The sequence below is a fragment of the Aythya ferina genome, assembly GCF_964211825.1.
Source record: "Aythya ferina genome assembly, chromosome: 4".
Lineage (NCBI taxonomy): Eukaryota > Metazoa > Chordata > Aves > Anseriformes > Anatidae > Aythya > Aythya ferina.
The window spans coordinates 7,329,145-7,350,508 of NC_140300.1; the positions used below are offsets into that span (position 1 = coordinate 7,329,145).

At 47.0% G+C, this 21,364-nt stretch overlaps 1 protein-coding gene across 1 annotated transcript; it reads right to left on the minus strand.

Moving 5' to 3' along the window:
- Nucleotides 1–4,546: 4,546 nt before the first annotated feature.
- NKX1-1 (NK1 homeobox 1) lies at nucleotides 4,547–9,053 on the minus strand (the record flags this gene model as incomplete). Its single annotated transcript, XM_084517719.1, has 2 exons — nucleotides 4,547–5,379; nucleotides 8,579–9,053. The coding sequence occupies 2 exons, from the start codon at nucleotides 9,051–9,053 to the stop codon at nucleotides 4,553–4,555; spliced, it is 1,302 nt and encodes a 433-aa protein (XP_084373845.1). The 3' UTR covers nucleotides 4,547–4,552.
- Nucleotides 9,054–21,364: the final 12,311 nt, after the last annotated feature.

Consider the following 21,364-nt stretch of genomic DNA (forward strand, 5'->3'; position numbering starts at 1 on the left):
TTCTTAATTGCAAATCTCAAATGTTTAGCAGTTCATGATGCAGCTTGCTGTCTGCCAACACAACCAGCTGAAATAACCCTACAAGCAGCTCACCAAAATGCTCTCTTCCTGCATTTCTCTTTCCCTTATGCAGTTTTCTGGGATCCAAAGCAGAAGAAATAAAGCTATGGTACAGATGGAAGGATGGGAAAATGTCCCTTTATGCTCATCTGTGTAGATTTCTGATGCTCTGATATCCTCCTGCATAGTTTTGAAGCTTGTTCTATATGAATTCACATCTCTGCCAGAAGGTATCGGACAACTAGAAAGAGCTCATCCCGCCAGGGTTATTTGCACTGTGACAGCTGTCATTCTGTCCCCCTGAGATGTCTGTGTAGTGTGACCGTGTGTTGCAAAACAGGGTGGTCAGAAACAAACAAAAACTTACAGAAGTTCACCAGATAGAGAAGAATGTAGTTTATGTGAACCCACTTTGTGAGATAAACTGATTACAATCCCATTTGTTTACTTATCTGTCCCCTTCATTTTCAGTGTCCACTCTGATCTGTGCCTTGGTTTAAATCCCAAAGTCTGGCACATCTTCGTTTTTTATCACAATATGATTAAAAAAAAATAAGTATCTTCTTTTACTTGTTCTGTGAGGCTCTATAACAGCCACACTTTCTTGCTTACTCTGTGAAGCAGAACCTCAACACCAGAACTGTCCAGACCTTGTAAAATGACATTCCTATGACCATTTCAATTAAATACATCTATGTTTGAGCAACATTCCTTTGTATCTGTAACACATGAGTTCATAGATAAGTATATTTGCCAATAGGGCAGACACGGTGTATTTTCAGGAAATGGTTTAGGTTCTTAAAGACAAAACTTTATTTTTAACATTTTGCTTATGTAGTATAAGAATAGAAACGTGAAATATGACTGAATTCAGCCCAAAACAAAAAGTCTACAATATGTATGAAAACAAAAACAAATAAACCAAAAACAAAAATTCACCTAAAACCGTAACTCTCTACAACCACCTGAAGATCCTGCCCAACCTGCAATTAACACCAAAACAGTTTTTGGGGGGTGGAATATAGAGTGCTGTTTTCCAATGATTTGGAATAATATGGACTAATATGGAATAATATGGACTGTTCTGTGTAAGCAATGAGACAAAATATTTTAAAGTAGTTTCAAATATCTCCAAATCAATTGGAACATATCTGCCTGCATTTATGTGATTTTTCTGTTCCTTTAATGGTAAGAAGATTTACTGCCATTTATTCAGTAAGCATAAACTACTGAAATTTGTTGTTCAGTATAAGTTAAAATATTCAGAACAAAGTAAAATGGACCCATTTTCCTTCTTTTTCTATCTAATTCTATCATAAACACAGTGGATAATGGTAAGATTAAATGAGTGTCTGAATCATTTCTCACTACACAGGCTTGCACCCTTGGATTTAACATTGACTTTGTGAGAATTAGTTCAAAAATGTGCTGATGATCCCAAGTCTTCTTTGGTAAAGGCCAAAGGCTTCAACTGAAAACATTGAATCAAACTCTGAGTGTGTTACCTGGTGTATCTCAGAAGAGTTTGTCCTCTAGCAAATGCTTTCAAATGCCCTGTGAATCCTCTAAGTTTTATGAATGAATAATAAAGTCATTAAAAAACAAAAAGCAAAAACAAACAAACAAAAAAAACTCACAGAATGAACCACAGCAACCACCTTCTGCTTGTGCCCTGGAGAAATAATCATCTTGCTTTCAGTTAGTAGATTGTACTCATGCTGTACTAGGGTCTCTGCTAGGGGTTAGCATGGTTTGGGGCCTTTTATGACAATTTCAGGGGATTCCTGTGGTGTGATAACCTCATATTGCTGAATCAAGCCCACAGCTTGTTCCATTCTTTTAGAGAGCCAGAGGCAGGGACATAGGGTGATGGAGTTAGGACATTCAGGCAGGTGGGAGCACCTTTAGTGCACTGGCTGCTGTACATTCAGACCAGGGATATTTTGGAATAACAGCCTGGTGGTGATACCATCAGGCGTCTCACTGACAAGCATACAGCCTGGTTACAGGGCAATAGTCCAGGGAGCACTGTCTGAGAGCTCACTCTTTGGTGCTGCTCATACTCACACTAAATGCCCTCTGCTTGTGGGCAACATGCTGTGACTTGAGACCAAGCCCACGGCATGCTCAGCACTGCTGCACAGTCCGAGTGCAGGGGAAGATGTGCTGCAGCTGAAGCTCTGCAGTTCTCCTATTGACTTCTGCAAGCAGAGGATCAGCTGGATGAGACATTCAAGCAAGAATTATCAATAACTTCCTAAACTACGCTGAGAAAGATATCTGTGAGTTTGTTTTCAGCACTGCTGTAAAATATGAGAAGCCTTGTTAAATCGAGTTTAATGACTAGGAATCTCAGGCTGCCTTCTTCATCCAACAGCTGTGAGCTGTAACACTCACACGAACAGGTTTCGCTGGCAGGACGCTAACTGACTTGAGCAGGAAAATCATCTGCTGAACTCTCTGAGCATCCCCCTGTTGGAGCTGGAATATTTTCTGCTGGGAGTTCGCTGTGTGTAGACAGGCTTTGATACGAAGCTGGGTCATGCCCCAAATGAGCTAAGAGCAGGAATGTTCATAGTGTTTGCTCAAACCTGGGCAGCAACAGGGTAGTTTTACAGCACAGAATAGCATCCTAAGCATCCGTTTCCCTGTTCAGATTGTTTTCCCTACAGGTAAAACCCACGGAGAGCCGTGCTCCAAGCAGCACTCGTAGCATTCCCCCTGAAAATTCACTTCAGATCTGTTAAAGCAAAGGCAAACGAGTCTGCTGGGAGCCATCTGGCATTTGCACGGTCCTAAAGGAGGGGAGATGGAAGGGAGCGGGGATACCCACAGCCTGCCGGGGCCTCCGGGCAGAGAGGCGTTCAGCTGCTCCGTCCCCGTGCCCGCTAAAATGACTCGAGGAAACGCTGGTTTCGTGAAATCACCCCGGGAAAGCGACGTTTCTGGGCTGAAAAACAAAAGAAACGGGAAAAAAACAAAGCAGAGATGGGAACAGGGAGCTTCTCCTCGGCGGGAGCTGGGGGGTCCGCCGGGCTGGGGGCTGCTGGTGTGCAAAGCAGTTAGCCTTTTGTTTGCGTTGCAATTAAGGAAAAAATAAAATAAGGATTGTGGAAGGTTGTGAAAGCAGTTTCCAAATAATTAGCGGAAGTGCCGTGGAAAGATTGCTTTATTTTTAAAGCGCTGGGAACTGAAGGGAAGAACTGCTTTGTTAAATGTGCATAAATCCAAAATACCAGACTCGCCGTCTGCGGAAATAAAGTTTATCTACAAGAAAAAAAAAAAAAAATCTTAATATTGCGCTAAGATCGGCAAAAGCAGTTAAGAAAATGCAGTCACGGGAACTAAGCAGGGACATGCCCTCTCCCCTAGAAGAACAAAGTTTATTTCTGTGTCAGAAACACACGGCGTGCTTCCAGAGTAAACGAAAAGAAAAACAAAAGCCTAACGCGGTACCTCGCTCCAGATGCCCCTGTTTTCCAGAGGGAACTTTTCCGACAAATTCCCGAAAATCAGCGAGACAGCACCACGGAGAGTCGCGGTTTCCTTCAAGTTTATTGATTGCGTTAAAGTGTTTTGTTTTTTTGTTTTTTGTTTTTTAGCAAAGTGCTTTCTGTATCATCTTTCGAGCGTTACTCCCGCACCTTATACATTAATTATAAAGTTAAAACTTTTGTAACAACCAGAAATATACAGAAATGCGGGACGTGAGGGGGTAAAAAAAGCCCACCCCGAGGGGACCGAGGGGGCCGGCGGCCGCCCCCTCTCCCTCCCCGGGGGCGGCTGCGCTTGAGGGCAAAAATATTAATAAATAAAAAATAAATCGTTAAATCAGGCAAGGAAACGGCGCATTGTTGTCTCAACAATGCCGAGGGACAAGACTATAGTTCTCTGTTTTACCCTGAGAGTCAAATGGGTACGTAAGCTTTTTAAAGTCCTTTTTTTTTTTTTTTTTTAAGAGTGGCCAGACCGGGGGAAAATAAAAATGATTAAAAAAAAAAAAAAAGACAAAAACAAAAACACACAGCAACGGGGGACATCGTGGGTGGGGGAAATATATATGTATATATATATATGTACAAGTAACGATGATTTACATCTACCGCTATGTACAGGGGGGGAGGGAGGCTTTCTCTCCCCCTCACCCCAAAGCCCAGTATAAAAACGGGTCGTAGAAACGGTTGTGGGCGACGAAGCCGCCCGGAGGGGCTGGGAGCTCGTCGGTTGGAGACCGTTGGTGACCGTTGGCGACCGTTGTTGACCGTTGGTGGCCGCTGACCGTTGATCATCCCCTCACGCTCGCTCCGTCCCGTCACGGCGGCCCCGTCGCCTCATGGCGGCCCCGTCCCCTCACAGCCGCTCCCCTCACGGCGGCTCCGTCCCCTCACGGCCAGCCCCGTCCCATCCTCGGAGCTTCCCCCTCACACCCCACAACCCCTCCCCGGACCCACCCTGCCGCCTGAGGCGGATTTCCGTGGGGACTGCGGTGGGCTTATAGGTGCGGGGTGTAGAAAGCCGGGGCGCCATAAGTCTGCGAGCCCAGCACGAAGGGCGAGAGGACGGCGGGGCTGGGCAAGAAGGGCAGCTGGGCGGCGCACACCAGCCCCCCGGCGGGATGCCCGGCGTAGCTGCCGGGCCCGTGCATGGAGAGCGGGTTGCCCATGGGCGGCGAGTGGCTGAGGGGGCTGAGGCCGCCCCCTAAACCGCCGCCCCCCGCTCCTCCGCCCGCCCCGCCGCCGCCGGTGGGCGCGCTGGTGTCGGCGCCGGGGTTCTGCTTCTTCCACTTGGTGCGGCGGTTCTGGAACCAGATCTTCACCTGCGTCTCGGTGAGGCTGAGGGAGAGCGCCAGGTTGAGGCGCTCGCACACCGACAGGTACCGCGTGGACTTGAACTTGTTCTCCAGCGCCACCAGCTGCTCGTAGGTGAAAGCTGTCCGAGCCCGCCGGGGCTTCCCCGACTTGGAGTCCGAGCCCGTGCGCTTCCTCTTGGGCTTAGCCTGCTGCTGGCTCTGCTGCCCCCCGCCGGGCGCTGCCGAGGGAGGAGGCTGCTGGGGTTGAGGAGGGGGCTGCGGGGTGGCCTCGGCGTGCTGCTGCTGCTGCTGGTGGTGATGGTGGTGGTGGTGACCCGGCTCGGGCTCGCCGGGAGCCGCCGAGGCGCTGCCGCCCGTGGCGGTGCTGGTGGTGGTGGTGCTGGTGCTGCTCTCCTCGCCGCACAGCTCCTCGTCGTCCTGCAGCTCGCTGTCGGGGCTGCGGCTCGGCCGGCTGCTGCTGCTGCAGTCCAGGTCGCACTCCTCGGCCTTGTAGAGCTCGCCGTCCTCCTCTGCAAACAAGGGACGAGGCAGGGTTAGGTCTCTGCAGCCCACCAGCACGGCCCCCGGCTCCCCCTGGGCACCTCACCCTACACCAGGGGTAAAGGGACAGGGCTCGGAGCTCCCTCAGCTCATGAGCTGGCCCCAAAAGGTGGCCCCACAAAACACACACACCCCATCCGACCTCCCCATGCAGAAAGAACCGGGGAGGGGGAGACAACACACGACCTGCCCGGAGCCTCCCGGTCACTGCCGGTTTGGCAGCGGGCCCCGGAGGTGGCACATCGCTTTTTTTTTTTTTTTTTTTTTTTTTTTTTTTTAACGCTTTTAGCTACAAAAATATCCGCCTCGACGGCTTTTTTGGCTTCGGCGTTTTTAACCCTTTCTCCCCCTGGCTTGACCTCTCCCGACTTCGCGAGGTGGAAGTGCTAAAGTGGAGTAAATGCTCGTATTGATTAGCGGAGCAGATGCAAACTTAATTAAACTCATTTCGCGCGATGTAGAAACTAGTTAACGGGCATTTAATTTATTTGGGTTTATAGGACGCTCCAATTAACGGGTCTCCATCGGAGAACAAGGTAATTATCCGATATTTAAGCCTGTTGGACTTTCTCCTGACGGTTCTGTCGTGTTGAAGCCGGCAAGAACCCAGCGTCGGCGAGAAAAGCGGCTCCTCTGGACCTCGGGGGGAACCGGCAGGCAAAGAAATTCTCTCCTCATCTAGTCCCCGAAGTGCCGGCTGGGGTCGGAGGCACCTCGGGCAGAGGACCATCACCTCGGCCCTTTTGGTCCGTCTGGCTCAGGCACTCTCCAACTTCTCTCTGCTCGCACCCGCAGCTCCGGAAGCCCCCCAAGCTCGTTTTGGTTACCCGAGGTACGCGCAGAGCAAGCGACCCGCTCGTCTGTCGCCCTCATCCCGTGTGCGCTTCTGTTGGTTTTAATCCCCCCCCCCCAAACCATCGCACCTCAAACTTGGTCCGCATCCTAACGCCGGACAGCCTCTAGATAAGATTAGGGGTGTTTATAAAAAGTGTATTTTGTTGGAGGAACTGGTTTGGGCTAACAGCAGATACAGCTGGCTCACTAGGAGAAAAAGAGGCAGAGAAGTTTATCATAATCCTCTTCACCCCAAAATATCCCTTAATGACGCGAGTTTATCCCATCTTTCCAGCTTGCTGTTCAAATCGGCAAACAAAACCCGCACAATCACCACCGCACGGCCCCGGGAATGGGATCAGCTTTTCCCCGATCCCAGACACCGCGTGAAAACGAGCATCCCCAACCTGTAGCACTTGCTATAAATTGTTGTGCACAATTTTTTGCAACAACAATATATAAAAAGTGCGTGCAGATGACTCTGCGGGACCCGGGATGAGCGAAGCGCCAGCGCCCTAGCAAACAGGGAACGTGCGGGTGATGTTAAAACAGTTTAATTTTTTGAGTTCAAATTTTTCCCCCCAATAAACCGCAGGAAATCCTAGCCGTGGCTTAATTTAAGAGCTTACTAAAATTTTCTTGAAACAGAAAAATGTAGCGCAAATACATTTGCTGATGGGGATTGACGCTGAAGGTGCGATTTTGTATATGGAAAATGTTAAATACCAATTAAATACGGAGTTTTAACTTATTGTTATCACTTAGTTTTACGAGCGACCTGTGACAATCTCTGATTTCGCTCTCCTTTTGCCAGAAATCCTTCCCATTTCGGGGTGTTGGCACTTTGCCGGCCGGAGCTACTTTTTGAAACACTTCTAAATTAAAGCACCGATTGAACTAGCGTTAATTACGATGGGGGCATTAAGTTTCGTGATTTTCGGGCAGTCGCAGGTCTCTTCGGGACTGCTGCCGCTTTACATGAAATTAAATGTCAGGGCTGAAGGGCCGAAGCATGCGAAGCGCCTGGGAAAGTTGTCAGTGCGCGGAGCGCTGCTTGCTGATGGCTCCAAATATATTTGGGTGTAGAGAAGCGATAGAGTTGCATTTCTCTCCTTGTCTGGAGATAAAAGTGCAAGATTAGCGATAGGCTGACCTCGTCAGTCTTTCTGATCGCACAGATCTATTTAGTATGACAGAAGCCGGATGGGTTTAGACGAATAATTACCCCAGGTAGAGACCACTTTTAAAAATCTTTCTTGAATTCTATTAACGCTCCGCTCCTGCTTTTGCTTTAGAAATTTAAAACTTATACATTTCACGAGGCTCGGGCTGGAGGAGATTTCAGCCCTTTTTTTTTCCTGCTTGATTTTAAATGAAAGAGTTACGCTTTTTCGGGATCGGAGAGCGCGGAGTCCTCCCTCTCCCGCCCCAGAGACAGAGAAATTATTTTCCCCCTTGCGAGAAGTTTATCTTCGGCCCCTCGCCAGCCCCTTCTCCCTCTCGGGGCACGGAGCAGCCCCAGCTATTTCTCCTGGGGGCTGGCTTTTCCCGGGAGGGCTCCGCTGTCCCCAGAGTCGCGGTGTTTAGAGGTGAGAAAGTTGGGATATTTTGGACCCAAGAAAGAAAAAAGCAATCTCGAGCTTGGGTCGAATGCAATTCCCGATCAATAGCGAGCCCTAATAAGTGTAATAGGTTTTAATCGAGTAATTATCCGAATTTTGACCCTATAATTTAGATGTTAGGGAAGAGTTTGCAAGGTGCTTGAAAGAGATATGCACAATTCGATAATAGGATATCGATCCAGGCAGTCCTACATGCCACTCTGGGGCGATTTCCCCCATTATCCAGCCTCTTTACGCTGCTAAGCACATTTTACCTTAAATGTAATCGAAGGAATTTAATTGTTTTTCCAGAGATAACCAGCATTTTGTCACAATTAGTCTGATTTGTCCTAAAAAAGCCAAGGGGAGAGAGAAAATTGAATCTGTCGCCCAGAGCAACGCGCGGAGGAGGGGGGAAGGAGAAAGGGGAGAGCAGCTTTGAAGGCTGCGAAGAACATAGAGAAAAGTCATAAATGCCTCGGGAGGGGCTCAGGGGGGCTGTGGGAGCAGGGTGCAGGAGGGTTTGGGACCGCAAGAGTGGGATGCGGTCCCTTGTCCCATCCCCGGGCCCTGGCCCGGTTCCCCCGGGGCCGGTCCGGCTGCTCCTACGGCTCCACTGTGTCCCCCCCGAGCTCCCAAGGAGGCAAAGGGGTCCCTAAAAGCATGCTAGCCCCCTCCTCAGACTCCCTTTTGCCCCCATCCCGAGGGGCTCGGGGTACCCCCAGCTACTTACTGATGAGCTCGGCGGACTTCTTGCACGCGTCGAAATCTTCGGCGAGAGCTTTTTGCTCGGCCAGCTCCGTCCCTGAGTCCTCGGGCTTATCCTCCGCCCCCAGCGGGAACTGGGCTCCCCCCGATTTGTACAAGCCCCCGCACTGCCTCCTCTTGCTGTTGAATTTGTTAGGGTCCAGGATGTCGAGCACGGAGAAAGAGGTGGTTCTGTGCACGGCGGGCAGGGCGCCCGCTGCCCCCTCTTGTCCGGGGGTGTTGCTCTGCCCGTCCCCTTGCCTGTCCCTATTTCCAGGGCAGGAGTAGAGGGGCAGCTCGCCGCCGGCCGACAGCCGCTGCTCCCCGTGGCTCTCCATGCCTTCCCCGGGCAAGCCGCAGGGCTCCCCGCCGATGCCAAGTGAGGCTGCGGGGGCTGTCACCGCCGCGGCTGCCGCTGCCGGGATGGAGATGTCACCCACCTTGTCTCTGCTCACGTTCATGACTCTTTGCAGAGCCCCTCTCTGTTGCAACTTCTCCCCCCCACCCTCCCCCCTTCCCCTCCTCTATTTTTTTTTTTTTCCTCCCCCCCCCCACCTCCTCCTCCTCCTCCTTCCTCCGGCGAAGTTGAGCTGGAAACTCCTCCCCGGCCCCGCTCCGGCAGCTCCCCGGGGCTGCTCCGAGGCCAGCCGGGGAGGCCGGGACTCACAAGGTGATGCTGGGCTCCGAGCCTCCGCTCTGCTGCTCCTTCTTCCTTCTCATCATCCTCACCGGGCTGCCCAGGCACTCCAGCCCCCCCCCTTCTCTCCTTCCCTCCCTCCTCCTCCTCCTCCTGCACACACACGGAGGCAAGGCTGGCTCTTATTTATGCATTCATATTTAGCACCGGCTCGTAATTGGCTACAAATTAATCCCTCGCCCGTAATAGTCTGCAATCTTCATCGCTGGGAGAGAGAGAGAGGCACGGTGAAAGTGTGCGCCGGGGGGGGAGGAAGGGGGGCAGAGGGAGAGAGCGAATGAAGGATGGTGCTGGCCGTGATATACTTCGCTGTCAGCTCTGTTTCAGCACACCTCCACTCATCTGGAAAGCATCTAAATAGCCTTATTTGGCGAAGTGGGAGGAGATGACGCTTTCTTTTAAATAATTGCGGGATCAATATCAAGAAGATATCATAGGGGCGAAATGAGAACTTGAGGGCTTCCATCCCTGGCAGAGAAGTTAGGTGATCAAAGGGGATTGTGTGTGCGTGGGGGGCGGGGGGGTCCGAGGTGTCAGCCCCCAGCACCTGTTTCCCTTCCCTGCTGCTTTTATTAAATTAGAACAAAAGGAGAAAATTATGGTTTAGTGGCTGGAGCAGGGCTTGTGTTCGCGGACACGCACCCTCACACGCTCTCCTCCCTCTCTCTCTCCTTTAGCTAATTAATTAAAATTAAACATCAAATGTAAGTGTCAGGAAACCGCGGGGAGAAAATTAATACGTTAAAACGGCGCAAGGCAAAGCAAGGCGATCGATAAATTCCGAGTAACCGGGAGAAAAGGTGTGCTCCCTCCCTGCAGGAGGAGAGCCACAGCCAGAGCTAAGTTCCACTTCCAGAAAACAAAAAGAAAATCCCTCTCTTATTAAAAGAGGGTTTAATTACGGAAAATGAAGCAATGGGAATACGAATTAGCTGCGAATTGCAAAAGGCGAATTTCTTCTCCTACCTAATTTCCTTCCCCTGCGTGTTGTAGCCGGGTGTGCTTCGATCATATCAATTTCATTCTTGTTTTGGACGCTCCACTCGCTACTCAGTGTGAATTAGCTGCCAGGAAAAAAAAAAAAAAAAAAAAAAAAAAAAAAAAGGAAAAAAAAAGGGGGGGGGGTGTTAAGGAAAATAGAGAAAGCATAAAAGGAAAATTAGATTTTTTTTTGTCTTTGAGGCTGGTGACACATACAAGGACAGGTCCTTTGCAATTACCGCGGGCAATGATCCTTTAGAAAGCAGAAATTAAAAGTTGGGAGAAATAATGGGTAAAACAATCAGCTTGTAATTTTGGTAGGGCTTGGACATGATTAGTCCATCAGCGGGCTGGGCCCAGGGGAGTCCCGCTGAGCGGGAGCCCACAACAGCCCCCGCTCATATATTATACAGCAGCCCTTAGATTTCAATCAGACACCACAACAGTGTCCTTTCCCTTTTATGACTTTATTATGCTTTATCTTTAAATTATAAATCACCTCCTGGCTTGAAATGGTATGTATAATCTCTGATCATGTGTAGGTAATTACCTCTCCCCCTTTTCCTGACCTTACCGGTGGGGCTGCCGCGAACATCCAGCCAGAGCCAAGTTTTAATCTGCGTGTCCACACGTCTGCCGGTTTGTTTGTGGGCTCCTTTGGTGGTTTGTTTGTTTGCAGCTCCTCTTTCTCTCTCTCCTCCTCCGGCCGCGTCTCCCACCGGCTCTTTTGTTTCGGATAATTTTTCCTCCCAGTGCTTCTGCCCGCAGATCTGGGATATTATTTAAGAAAAGGAGACGGTGGGTTAGGTAGATGCCAAGGGCTTGTCTTCATCAGATATGCTGCCGAAGTCACCTGCATTTGTACTTTTTTTTTTTTTTTTAATTATTATTATTATTATTTTGGAGGGTGGGGGGCAGTGGGGATATTTCTTATCTCTGGGGTCGGCAGACCTCAGCAGATTTTTATCTTAATTGCGATTAAACCTTCCCTCCCGGTGGCCCGAGCAGGGACAATCCCCACGGGGACGGAATCCCGGGTGGGTAAATGAACCCAAATTCCCGCATCGCCCTCGGTGCTTGCAGGAGAAGAAGCCACAGCCGCGGGGGGCCACCCCACACCCTGCACCCCCTTCCCGATGTGCCCCCCTTGCGGGAACAAACCCCACAAATGAAGGACCCCTTCCCGACGGGGCCCCGGCCCGCCCGGCGCTTTTGTTTGGTGGCGGCTTAAATCGAGTGTTATAAAGATGTTCTATTGCTCCTAATCACAATTGATTGTCAATTAGAGGCTCATTTGTGCAATCTCCATCCATCTGCCATCTCTGGTTATCTGTTCACCAGAAAGTTAGCGCTGATTCCGGGGCCCTAGATGAGTTGTGACATGCAATATCTCTCCCGTGCTCGGCCCGGGTGAGCGGTCCCGGCTCTCTCCGAGGGAAGGCAGCTCTTTCTTTCCATCTCTTGCCGGAAAAACGAGCAACAGCCTCCCTTTGGAGGAAGCAGGGAGGCCATCCAGAGGTGGGGACCCCCAAATTTTGACCCCGGACCCCCGCGCACTTCGAGGCAAGGCTCCCACGGAGCCGTTCCCTTCTCCGAAATAAATCACAGAAAGTCGCCGAACGCCCTGGCGGCTTGACAAGCCTCCCTCCCCGCCTCAGCGATGGTTATCTCTGTACTTAGGCTGAATTATACCTGCGGGGAGGTGATATTTCCACGGCCCCGAGGCACCGCTGGCCGGAGCAGCTCCTCCGCCCTGCAGAGGCCACGGACTCCCCCGCGGAGGCCGCCTCCGAGGCCTCCTTTTTGCGGGGAGGACCCGCAGAGGGCTCTCCCCCCCTAGCCCCGTAAGGGAGGATGCTGAGCACCTCGGCCCCGGCTCCAGAGGAGCCCAGCACCCTGCTGGGACCGAGCTGCCCCGGCTCTCCCCGCTGCTCCCCAGCCCCTGGCAGCCTCCAGAGCCGAGGCCTCCGGCTCACGGCGCTCCGGGATGCCGGGGCTCGGAGCCGAGCTCGGTTTTTCTCCTCGGGCTTCATCAGTTAGCGCCGAATTTCAAATCAGATTTCGGCAAACTCCAGAGCAAGCGATCCTTTTTCTTTTCCTTTTTTTTTTTTTTTTTTTTTTCTTTATTTATTTTCTTCCTTGATTTTTTTTTTTTTTTATTTGCTCGCCATCCCTCCCTCCCCGTCTCCCTCCCTCCGTGTCCCTGGGGAGCGTGGAACTCACTCCGGGTAATTACGGGCATTTATCGCCGCCGTGCACCAATTTAGCAGCCGGGAAGGTCACTCCGGTGGCTGCACCGAGCCTCCGAGGTCCCGGCGGGTCCTGCAGGCTGCTTTTCTCCCCCCTTTTATTCCCAAATGCGGCCGGGCTCCAAAACCCATCCCGTCCTGCTCTGAGCGGGTTCCTTCCAAATCATCACCATCATCATCATCACCACCATCAGCAGAAGCGTCACCATCGTCATTATTGTTGTTTTTGCTGTATTATTATTATTATTATTATTATTATTATTATTATTATTATTATTATTATTATTATTATTATTATTATTATTATTATTATTATTATTATTATTCCCAGGGCTACAAGACCTGCACAAGGCTCTCGGTCTCATCCTGCCTTGGTCCCCATCCCGGGGCCAGCAGTCACCCCGGGGTGCCCGGCCCTCCCCGGGGGAACCTCCTCCCCGAGCCCAAGTCGGGGAATTAATTAACTCTACCCACGAAGGCAAATGATTTAAGGGGAAAAAAAAAATTAAAAGATTCTGAAGCAGATCTCGCCCTCTATCAATGCAGTGTCAGGTCCTCATAGTAGAAGATTTAAAAGCCCTGGGGATTCCAGGTTAGGGTAGTAATGAGCTTAATTGAGGTTAATGCTTCCTGCACAGCTCCTTGATTATTAAATTAATATTATCACACACATGAATCATAATTAGAAGTTTAAATAATGCTCTAGGGGAATCCTCGGAGGATCTATTAAACAGTTCCCTTCTCTCTCGCCAGCTCCCTTTCAGCTCCCGGCAGCCCGGGGGCAGCCCGGGGGGCGGCAGGAGGTGGGTGCTGGGTGCTGCTGGGATGGGATGGCACAGGATGGGGTGGGATGGGACAGTCCCCGGGTGTCACCCCCCCCGGGGTATCCCCGCAGGGAGGGGGGCGGCAGCACCCACGGTCCCTCGTCGCCCTTCAAGCCTCATCTCTGCATATCCCCATTTAAACAGCCCATCACCTCCCCCCCCCCCCCCCCCAGGTTTAGGCGCTTATCTCCCAGCAGCCGGGAGTTTATATAAAACACTAATAAAGTGCCTCGCTGTCACTTATCCCGGCCGGGAGATCGCTTTTTCACGCACATCGCGGAAAAGCGACCCGCAAGAGGCTGGAGGCGCGCCGCCCACAGCATCCCCGGCCGCCCACCGGGATGCTGGGCAAGGCGAGGGGGGGACGACAAGGGTACCAAAAGCCAGGACCTGCAGCCTCAGCCCCCGACACGGTCCGGAAAACCCGTGAGAAGCATCCCCGGGAATAGGGGACAGCCCTGCTGGGACGGCTTCCCCATTTCTGTCCCCCCTCCCCAGGCTGGGGACTGCAGCTGCAATGGGGCCGTCCCGTTTGCAAAGCCCCCCCCCGGACACACGGGCGCTGCGGGGACAAACATCTCGTTTATTTTCGTATCGCTGATATTGCTAGTCCTAACGAAAGGGTCAGCGAGGGTGGAAGGGGTGGTGGAGGGGGCACACGCTGCATCCACGGGGGCCGTGTGCGTGGAGGAAAAAATAAAAGAGAAATCAGATGGCTGGCACGCAGGCAGCGCTCTCTCTCTCTCTCCTTCTCTTTCTCTTTCTATTTATTTTCCTCTCTGTTGCTGAAACATATTGAAGGGGGAGAAAAAGGAAACATTAAGATCAACTGTGAGCCTTGCCGACGGTTTAACGATTTCAAATGAGCTCTGACTCTGGTGAAAATCTGACAATTACCCATCAGGATGGCAGATGATGGTTAAAATTACCAGAAATCAATATTCTCACCGGGTGTCCCAGCCTGATAAGAGAGACCAAGACAATGTTGACTATTAAAGTCGACAGCTTGAGATATTACACTATTAGTTATGCTATTTTTAATAATCTATAATATTTGGGCTATAATTAATTAATTATACGGGTCAGATAATATCTGGGGCTGGAATGAGGTCTGAAGGGTCTATTAAGGTTGGTAATGAGAAAGGAGAAATCTAATCTAAGGACGAGGAGCCGTGAAGGAACAAATATACAACAGACTTCAGATAGAGAGAGGGAAGGAGAAGGAAGGGCTGGTGCAGGCTCAGTGCATGCACCTCTGCTCTCCTCAGCGCCCAGGCACAGGGGCTGCCCCCGAGAGCATCTCCCCCTGCTCCTTTATGCTGGTACCCATCGCTGGCCACACAGGCCTGGCTCTTGCTAAGGTGATGTGATGTCTGAGAAGTGAGAGAATGAAAATATATATGTATATATTTGATCTGTATTAAGGAATTCATGCAAAAACAGAAAACAAAAGCCCAAAGAAGCAAAATGAACCCAAACAAATAAACCTCACAGCTACTCAGCTTTCTTTTATTATTGGGATGTGGGCACTCTTCAGATATTCGTGGAGTTCAGCCATCCCTACAACTGCTGCTACACCTCTCCTTGCAGGTCCAGCTTCTGATGTTGGCTGTGGCATCTGAACAGCCTTTGCAGTGCCCTGGTTGTACAGCCATGTGAGACATACACTTGCATACATGCACTACTAGCACATGCGTGTGAGTGTATATAACCCTGTCTATAAATATGTTATATATATATATATATATATATATATATATGTCTGGATACTTCTTGCTATAGGTACCTACTCATTTTTATAAGGAATGTACAAAAATACACTTGCAAAAGTATAAATACTAACCACATAGTAATACATGTATGTAAATACATCTGCTTATCTATCTTAAAGCATTCATGTATGTTGCATCTATCAAGCACATAAAATGGTTTTATTCCCTTCTCTGCATATGAACTTCAAGCCAGACCCTGTGAATTATAAACCCTCTTCTTGCTCAGCGTTACTAACCAATATTCTAGGTGTGACACTCAAGGCTTTACCTATTTTACATTGATTATAAAAATCACTCCTTCTACTGCTACAATAATCCTTTTTCCAGGGGTGTATTATTTATCATATTAGTTCTACCCTTACTAGTTACAGGAGGGTATGCTGAACAACATCCTCTCATACGGAATGATGAAAAACACATTTTCTAGTTATGCTTAGATTAGCCAGGGTATTAATCCTTTCTTTTCCCCAGTAACATCTTAATTTCATCATTTTTAGTAGACCTCTCCTGGTCATATTTTTCTCAGCTCTGTACTTATAAGACAGTCCTTGTTTGGATCTGGAAACCACAGAAGTATTAAAATAAAAGCTTGCAGCGGAGAGATCCTTCTGGGAAACTGTTATAGTTCAGTAGGATTCAGTCCTTCCCTAACTATTCTCCGTTGTTAATGGAAGCCCAAAGCAGAGCCTGCAGAAGATGCCAGAAATAAGCTGATATTACCCTGCATCTCCTTGCATCCACTACTATTATTTCCTTCTTTTGCCCAGACAGTGCCTAACCAAGGCCAGCTGTAAGGCAACAAGGTGCTGATTGAAGGCAAACCTGAGAAGGTGCTGGATGGGCACAGGAGATAAAGCTCTTGGGGCCACTGCTCACAGCACCTTCTCAGGCAAGAGCAATGCTCTGAGCAAAAGAAGTTTCCTCTCCCACTAGGCAGGGAGGGAGAAAAAGGTTGTTTCTTTTGTTGTTTATATATGCAAAGGAGTAAATTAATAGGAAATTAAAATGGTTTACTCTTCATATTTAAACAAAAGGTTAACAATATTTACAGAACTTTTCAGCTGTGATGGACTAGTTAAAATATTGCCAGCTCTTGTTGATGACTGTGTGATTTTCAAATACAACTGGGGAAATGCACGTGTGTGTGTGTGTGTGTGTGTTTGTGGGGCAGGAGGAGAGAGGTAGAACTGAGAACTGCAAGGTTTTTAGTTCAGGAGCAAATCAAGAAGCCAAAACTCCACCCTTATTAGCTTAGTTGTTCAGTAGAATAAACCTGGTGAATTCAATGAATGCTGTACATATTGACAAGCTGCTCTGGGCTACCTCTGTTGCTGGCATGCTGAGCTCAGAAAAAGGTGCCTAGCTGTTCCTATAGTCACATCCCCTAGTCACATCCCCATTCTTTGAGCCTGACCAGCTTCAACTACATCCCAAATGTCTGTCTCCATCACAGAACTTCAGTGAAATCCCCGCAATGCATTTTGTGATGAATTGGATTTAGAGGGGACGGTGGAGGCACACATGCTGCATATATAGTTATGAATCAGACTTGTCAAAGACAATCTCAGATGGCTGCATAATCCTCCTCTATCATGATTTTTTTTTTTATTTAGGCATTTAGAAATGAAGGTGATAGAGATATGAGACACACTGAGAATAAAAAGATTATCCTTTTAGATCTAATCTAGAGAGTTAAGTCAAAGGGTCAGCTCTACAAACTGGTGCAAATTAGACCAGCTCCATCAGGTGATTTACACCAGGAGGGAATCTAATGCAAAATTGCCTGATGCTTTATTGCAAAACCTTGTTGAAATCCCAGGCTTGTCAGTACTGTGAAACTTCCTGTATACTCCAGCAGGCATACTGAAGACACTGCTCATTGTGCTTCTGTAATGAGGTTGGAGTATTTTAAGGTATGCTTAGCATGCAGTTACTTATTACTATGGCCTCAGCTGAGGTGTGGTAATTCACTATTCAGTTCCAGACTGGGGAGGAGGGAAGGCAATTTTTTCATCTGCCTGAACGCAGATTGAAAGGATATCTTCTTGTTCATATCAAACAAAGTAGATACACTCTGCTATCAAACTAGAACTTTTTGCAGCCATTTTCTCTGCACTTACAATGGATGAAAAATATTACAACAAAAAGAAGCAACAGAAATGCTACATGCTTTGATGCTAGAGGTAAATGTTTCTTAATTTAGGCATTAGGAAGCCAGATCCAAGTTACAGGCTGTTGGGACTCCCATTTTAGCTGTTTATGGCATGAAAATTTGGATACTCAGGCAGGTCTTGCTCTTTCAATTCCAAATCAGATTGATTTATAATTTCAGAATTATTTAACTTAACAATTGGAGTATTCATCAAGCAGATTGCTTGTTGTAACAGACCCAAGCAATGTAGGCTGATGGGTATTTGCAGGGAAATCTGGGGAGGTACATGAATGACACAAGGTAACTGCAGAGCCAATTCTACAGAAAGAGAGGGTTTGAACTCCATCTGTTGGGAAGCTTAAATGTGAAGGAAAATATCATAGTGTACGGTAAGTCACTGTCTGCTAGTACTGTTGTGTTTGGAAGTTCACTCTTTTTGATGTCATTGGGACATCAGTTTGTGAAGATTAGGGAGAGATGGGGAAGGCATTTGCAGATAAAGACTTAAAAGTGACAGCAAAGAACATTGCCCTGTCCCTATATATAAAAAAATGTTTAGTTAAAAGGGTAATATTTATTGTCCTTTGTAGCCAAGTATCAATACCCAGGACATTAAAAACAAGTGTCAGCCAGTATAACAATTGCAATTATTGCAGAAATTAAAAAAAAACAAACTAGCCCCTCAACTATTTATAATCAAGGTGTACTGGACTTTGCTCTGAAAATAGCATCATTCTGTAGAAGGTATCACTGTCTACCAAGCAGAGTTGTGTGTCAGGCCTGGAGCCTTTGATCAAGCATAACAATTATTCATAGAAAGCATCATTTCCTCCAGTGTTTTTACCATTGGATGACAGGAATGTAAGAACAGCTGTACATGTAGCATTTCTTTAATAAGATATCATAAAATGAAGAAGAAAAAGTCATAACTCTTAGAATCATTTAGGTCCTTAAGGTCATCAAGTCCAACCATCAACCTAACACTTCCAAGTCCATTACTAAACCATGTCCCTAAGCATTACATCCACACATCTCATAAACACCACCAGAGATGGCAACTCCACCACTTCCCTGAGCAGCATATTTCAATGTGTAACCACCCTTTCCATGAAGAAATTCTTCCTGATACTCAACCTAAGCCTCCCATGGTGCAGAGGTTTGTGTGTAACAATGGTTCTTTCTCATGACTGTTGTGACTCCTATTTTCTGGCTATTGAAATGATGACAGATACAGGCAATGGGAATAATCTGTACCTGTGGTGGAACTGGCAATGGGAACAAAACTCCTGCCTGCCAGAATCTAGCTGTTATTTCAAACTTTGCTTAAGAAATAGATCAAAATGATTACGAAGCATAGATGAGGTTTGGAAAGAGTTACCAGATTACTAGTTTTGTCTTTTAATTCTGCTGCCAAAAGTTGTATGCTCTATGTTAGTTGTCTGGGCTGGCACTTTAATTACTGCATAGAGGAAAATGTTTTCATAGGGCATTTCTTATCCACCTGTCTTGGACTTCTTAGGATCTAAGGCACAAAGAGGAAATCATGCAGGTGATAACAAACCTGTTTCTTCTGCCTTTTCAAGCAGAAATATCAGTCTAGGTTCCTGATTATATCTGCTGTTCAAACACAGAAATGCACATAACACTTTCCTGGGTTCTTTTGGGAGATGGAGTGAAGGGCAGAAGCCCTACTGAAATTGGTGGTTCTGACATTTTCTTTTTGTTTTTAATCCACTTTTATTTCCAAACTGCAACATCAAGATGATGGGTTTGCATCAGACACATATGCCTCTTAGCTCATCCATTGACGTACTCTTACGGTCTAAGTTTCAATGAAACTGAGAGGGATCTTGGTTTTAATGGACACTGGTTCAGTCCCAAAGATTGTTTCAGCCACATCTTCATTTCATTTTTAAGAGAATCAATTGCTTTAAAACTGGTGACACGTGTATCTTTATTAGGCTGACCCAGTTATCAGTATATGTTCACTTTGTACCCCCTTGGGTTGCCAAACACAATCTGTTTGACTGATGTCGGGTCCATTTCTTTGCATGATCATTCTTCCAGCAGTCAATACTGAGGTTTTCTAAGCTATCGACCAGACAGCTATTGGATGAGGCAGGGCCACATGACCTCCTGACCTAAAATACTGTAGCAAAAGCAGTGAAGATATGAAATCAATAACTTTATTGAAACAAATATCTGAGGTGACACTTTCTGCAGAAGGATTAAATGAAGAGGGCTGTGGTAGAACTGGGTCAAATTCTACATGGCTGATTCATGTAAGAACCAAGTCAGGTTAATGGGAATTCAGAGAAACAAGAGAAGCAAGATCTAGACCTGTGTCAGGATGTGCTGGACCCAGCCAGACCTTGTGGTCCAGCTGAGGAACTTGCCCAGGGGAATAAGGAGGTAGGCAGCATCTGCTGAACTGACTCTGCAAATGTCTGCAGAGCACCCCTCCTTAAGAAAGAGATTTGAAAACAGGTGATGGGCTTTGTAGAGAAGAGGCAATGCAGAAACTGTTTGCATGGGCTCAAAAGAATACAGAAACAATGTTAAACCCACATCCCATGCATAGTCATATGACATATTTATTCTGTTAGTGTTTTGGTTTTCATGGGTATTTTAAGGTAACTGGCATAGCCTTGTTATCCTTACCATGTGTTCAGTGATTACAGCAATTCCCCAGATTCACTTTTCATTCATGGCTGAATTTTCCGTAATGCCCAAGTAAAACCTCAGCCCTTTAAGTGAATCCAAGCATTTATAAAATAATAAAATGTTGTCATCAGCCTGTGTTAATATGTCAAATCTTGCCACCATTTACTGTGGGACCACAGGAACAAGAATTTAATAAAATAGATTATTTTACTTTCTCATAAATAACGTTGCTGTTTGATCATGAAAAAGAGGTAAAGAAAAAGAGGAGAAAAGCTCAATAAACAGCCATTTTATTACTGTTGCTAGAAATAAAATAAGAGTAAGGGAGACCTGGCCACTGTTTTATTGTAGCTGTGAATTCACTTCTTTCATTTAAGTGTCTGTCACATTAGTAGAAATATACAGACCACTCTGAAGTGTGTACACTGGCAATGACTTTGCCCATTTTTCATTTTAAATAACTTTCAGCTATTCTTTCCTTTCTGGACTCAGGGGTGGCAGGCTGCTGTAAGTAGGTGTGCAAAGTGAAAGCAGCATCTTTCCATGGGCTGTAGGGCAGAGTTTGATACCAAGTATCTTGCTGTGGCTTTGTTCAGTTCACAGTGTAAAGCATTCTCAGTTTAACTGAAATAATTAAAATGAAAAAAAAAATGGCTTTAATATATGCACTTTATTTAATACTGCTACATTCTGTTAAACTTAATAACAAATGAAATTACTCCAAAATCATTTCTCACTATTGAATGTGTGTTTTGTGAGCTGAAATGAATTAACTATGAAATCACTTTGCCATCAGTGTTTTTGTATGTCAAACACTTCTCTGTACTGCAATGCTGAAATGATGGCTCATAAGTCATTCCTAGTAGAAATATGCAAGTTTAACTGACTTAATTAAGGAGCAATGCACTTTAAAATAGGCTTGTAAAATATTTTGGTTAAAATATTATGTTTACATTATAAGCAATAATATTTTTATATACACGTATATACTTGCATTTGGGAGATGAACTTGAAAAAGACCTTCTAGTGATAGAAGAATCAGTATGCAAGAATTAGGCCAGAAATGAACTCAGTAATGAAACCCAAACAGGACTTACATTCCTCCAAAGCCTGGTGCATGTTTCCTGTTCAAATACAACAACTCTATAGCGCTTGCCATTACGTTAGTCTGTAATGTCTCTCTGCATTTTAAGTAAGACCAGAAGAGACCACCTTTCTTTTGCTCTGTGAAATCAATTGGGCTGCTTATAGAGGGAAACACTACCAACTGTGAGGAAAAGCAGCAGAACATGGCAAAAGCAGACTTCAGAGTTTTATTAAAATTACAAGTAAGAGCATCAGTAATATTATGGTGGTGACTACACATGTAATGTCCTTACTGGAAGGTAAGGAGGGAAGTAAGCCTTATTTCTAGTCTTTTATTTATTTATTTA